Consider the following 3548-nt stretch of genomic DNA (forward strand, 5'->3'; position numbering starts at 1 on the left):
GTGAGTGAGCCTCCCAAGGGTCATCAAGCACAGGCTCCTCCTTGTGTGACTGGGGAGAGTCCTGCCCACAGGAAGCAAGGATGTAGTGAGCAGGGCAGGCAGGAGCACACAGAGCACTGGACCCTTTGCGTGAGGGCAGCCACTCGCTCCATTCTTCTGATGGCCCTGGGGTCCTAGGGATGCAGCACAACCCACAGCCTACTGCCAGGAGGAAAATGCAGGCCCAAGATGTTGGGCTCCATTTCCAGACAGTGGACTTGATGCCCTCAAAATGGAAAAAGCCCAAGCAAACCAGAACGGTGGGTCACCCTTTCTAGGGACAGGCCACTGGCACTGGGGTAGCAACGCGCCTTGGCCAGTGGGTCTGGGTGGGCGGGTCGTGCGTGCACCCACAGCAGCCTCGCCCTCACCCCGCAGCAAGCCTGGGGGACTGCAGACCCTCCCTCCGTTGGGGTGGAGTGTGTGAGTGCTCGGGTGTGCGCACGAGGCGTCTCCTCCACGTAATTAATGGCACCTGGACGAGGTGCCGCCCGCCGAGCTGGGACAGGACCAGTCTTGGTCGGGGTGGAGGAGGGGGGCAGCAGGCGAAGAGGCCCCCCAGGACGCCCTCCCCGCCCCCGTTCCCGTTCCCCACCCACGCCAGAGCGCAGCGCCCCGCGGGCGCATCTCGGGCCTGCCCAGCCCCTCTCCGGCGGCTCCCCGCGGACTCGGGGGCCCCCGCGGGTGTGGCACCCTCGGCACGCTGACGCGCCGAGGGCACGCTCCGGGAGCGGCGGGCGGTGGACCCGGCTGGGTCAGGGATGGGGGCACCGAGTCGCGGATCCCCCGGGTCCCCCCACCTGTGCCAGCGGCCCCTCAGGGGGCCGGGGGTGGGGGGTGGAGGAGCAGCTGACGTCACGCGCGGTCCCGGGGTGCCCGCGGCGGTGGCCGCAGCCCGGCCGCGTGACCCGCGCGCGCCAATGGCCCGGCGGTCTCCGGGGCGACGCGGAGGGTCCGCGCTCCGCCGCCACCGCGCCCCCGCCCCGAGTCCGCACTGCAGAGAGTGGCGGCGAGCAGGCGCCGGCGCGCTGGCCCACGTGCCGCGCGGAGAGAGGGACCGCGAGAGGAAGCGGGAGAGGCGCGCGAGAGAGCCGGGGAGAGAGGCGCGCACCACCCGGCCGCTGCGCCGCGCAGCCCCTGCGCCCCTCCTGCTGGGCCCTCCGCCGGGAAAGACCCCGACCCACAGGAAGGTACCAGACCCCGGGGAGGGTGCGCTTGGCCCCCGGGAGACCCCGCCGCCCTCCGCCCGCTCCGGCGGGACTGCGGCAGCCCGCGGGGGCGGGGGGGGGGAGGAGGGGGGCTGTGGCCCCCCGCGGGTCGGTGGAAGGCGGGGCAGGGATCGAGCCTGGGCGGCAGAGGCGCCGCCCCGGGGGAGGAGGGTCACCTGGCGGTGGGAGGAGGGTGTGGGCATTAACCTCGCTCTCGTCCGGTTCCTGTTCACAGGCTGTGCAGACCTGGTCTGTCTCCTGTCGCCCTGGGACTTGACTCTGATATATGTGCATCACGCAGTGATCATTCCCCCCTCAACTAGACTCCGCAGAGCCTGGGGACATGCCATTGACCCTGTTGCAGGATTGGTGTAGGGGGGAACACCTGAACACCCAGCGGTCCATGCTCATCCTGGGGATTCCTGAGGACTGTGGTGAGGATGAATTCGAGGAGACTCTTCGGGAGGCTCTCAGGCACCTGGGCAGGTATAGGGTCATTGGTAGGATGTTTAGGAGGGAAGAGAATGCCCAAGCGTTTCTCTTGGAGCTTGCCCAAGATATTGACTATTCTTTGATCCCCAGGGAAATACCTGGAAAGGGAGGGCCTTGGGAAGTGGTTGTAAAACCTCGGAACTCAGATGGGGAATTTCTCAATAGACTGAACCGCTTCTTAGAGGAAGAAAGGCGGACAGTGTCTGACATGAACAGGGTGCTTGGATCGGACATCAACTGTCCTGCTCCAAGACTGGCCATATCTCCTGACTTCTGGACTTGGGCCCAGACCCTGGGGGCCGCAGTGCAGCCACTGCTAGAACAAGTGTTGTACAGAGAACTAAGAGTGTTTTCTGGGAACACTGTGTCCATCCCAGGGGCATTGGCCTTTGAAGCCTGGCTTGAGCACACCACTGACATGCTACAGATGTGGCAGGTCCCCGAGGGTGAAAAGAGGCGGCGGCTGATGGAGTGCTTGCGGGGCCCCGCTCTGCAGGTGATCAGCGGGCTGCGGGCCAGCAATGCTGCTATAACTGTGGAGGAGTGCCTGGCCGCCCTGCAGCAGGTGTTTGGACCTGTGGAGAGCCGCAAAATTGCCCATGTAAAATTTTGTAAGGCCTATCAGGAGGTAGGAGAGAAAGTCTCCAGCTTTGTGTTGCGTTTGGAACCCCTGCTCCAAAGAGCCGTAGAAAAAAATGCAGTGTTACGGAGGAATGTGAATCAGGCTCGCCTGAAACAAGTCTTAAGTGGGGCTACCCTTACTGACAAACTTCGAGACAGGCTTAAGCTGATGAAACAGCGAAGGAAGCCACCTGGTTTCCTGGCACTGGTGAAGCTCCTACGTGAGGAAGAGGAGTGGGAGGCCACTTTTGGTCCAGACAGGGAGAGGATACCAGGGCTAGATGCAGGCATAAGGTCATCTGCCAGAGCCAACGCTTTCAGAGCAGTGTCCTTCCCTGCCCCTGGCAACACTCTTCAGGCCAGGCCTTCCCAAGGCTTCAGACGCAGGAGGGGCAGGGGACAGCACCGAAGGGGACGTGTGCTAAGGGCCAGGTCTCGAGGTTCAAGAAAACGGAAACACCACACGTTCTGCTATAGCTGTGGAGAAGATGGCCACATTAAGGCGCAGTGCAGCAATGCTCCAAACCTGCTCTTGGTAAGGCAGAGGAGACAGGCTGCAGCAGAGTCGGGAAATGGGAACTGGGCTTGGGAAAAGAGCCATCCCAAGCCCAAGGCCAAGTAGGCTCCGGAGAACAGGGCAGCTCCTCTTACTACAGGCCAAGGAAATGGAAGAGTTATTGCAAGAATGGAAAGGGGCAGTCCACACAAACAGCAGGGTACTCGAGTGGGGTGGAGGGGCAAAGAAGCCAGAGCCAGGCTGAGCCCCCTCATCCTCTATCAGCTGAAAGGGACTGCACTCACCCAGCCACACGGGGCTCAGTGATGGCCAAGAGCAGTGCCCTGAAGAGGTGCCAGAGACACAAGTGGCAGGCTGCCACACTCAGCACATGGGGTTCACCAGATGCAGGCAAAGACTTCGACATCACAGAGGCTGAAGAATGTGCAGCTGGGGACTCGGTCATTGGTCCCATTGCCTGGCCACCCCTATATGCCCACCCCATGGGCTCCGAGCTGAAGATGCCTACTGGCCCTCAGGCCACATTGGGCCAGGAGGAATCTTCCCCAGGGCCAGTCCTACCAACAAGAGTCAGCTCTCGTGCAACCAAGAGGAAATGCCCTGGAGCAGATGCCACACAGTGCAGCCCGTCTTTAGGGTTGTCTGCGCTGCTCTAGGGGAGCAAGAAGGCA

General features: G+C 62.9%; 1 protein-coding gene across 1 annotated transcript; it reads left to right on the plus strand.

Annotated features, from left to right (window-relative positions):
* Positions 1-904: 904 nt before the first annotated feature.
* Positions 905-3063, plus strand: PNMA3 (PNMA family member 3). The gene is made up of 2 exons (XM_032331447.1): positions 905-1229; positions 1483-3063. Exon 2 carries the CDS (start codon positions 1591-1593, stop codon positions 2980-2982), a length of 1392 nt encoding a protein of 463 aa, XP_032187338.1. The 5' UTR covers positions 905-1229; positions 1483-1590; the 3' UTR covers positions 2983-3063.
* Positions 3064-3548: the final 485 nt, after the last annotated feature.

Source organism: Mustela erminea, chromosome X (genome assembly GCF_009829155.1).
Source record: "Mustela erminea isolate mMusErm1 chromosome X, mMusErm1.Pri, whole genome shotgun sequence".
In the NCBI taxonomy this organism is placed as follows: domain Eukaryota; kingdom Metazoa; phylum Chordata; class Mammalia; order Carnivora; family Mustelidae; genus Mustela; species Mustela erminea.

Coding starts and splice junctions, on each gene's coding strand:
- PNMA3 (XM_032331447.1), top strand. CDS start 1,591: ATGCCATTGACCCTGTTGCAGGATTGGTGTAGGGGGGAACACCTGAAC.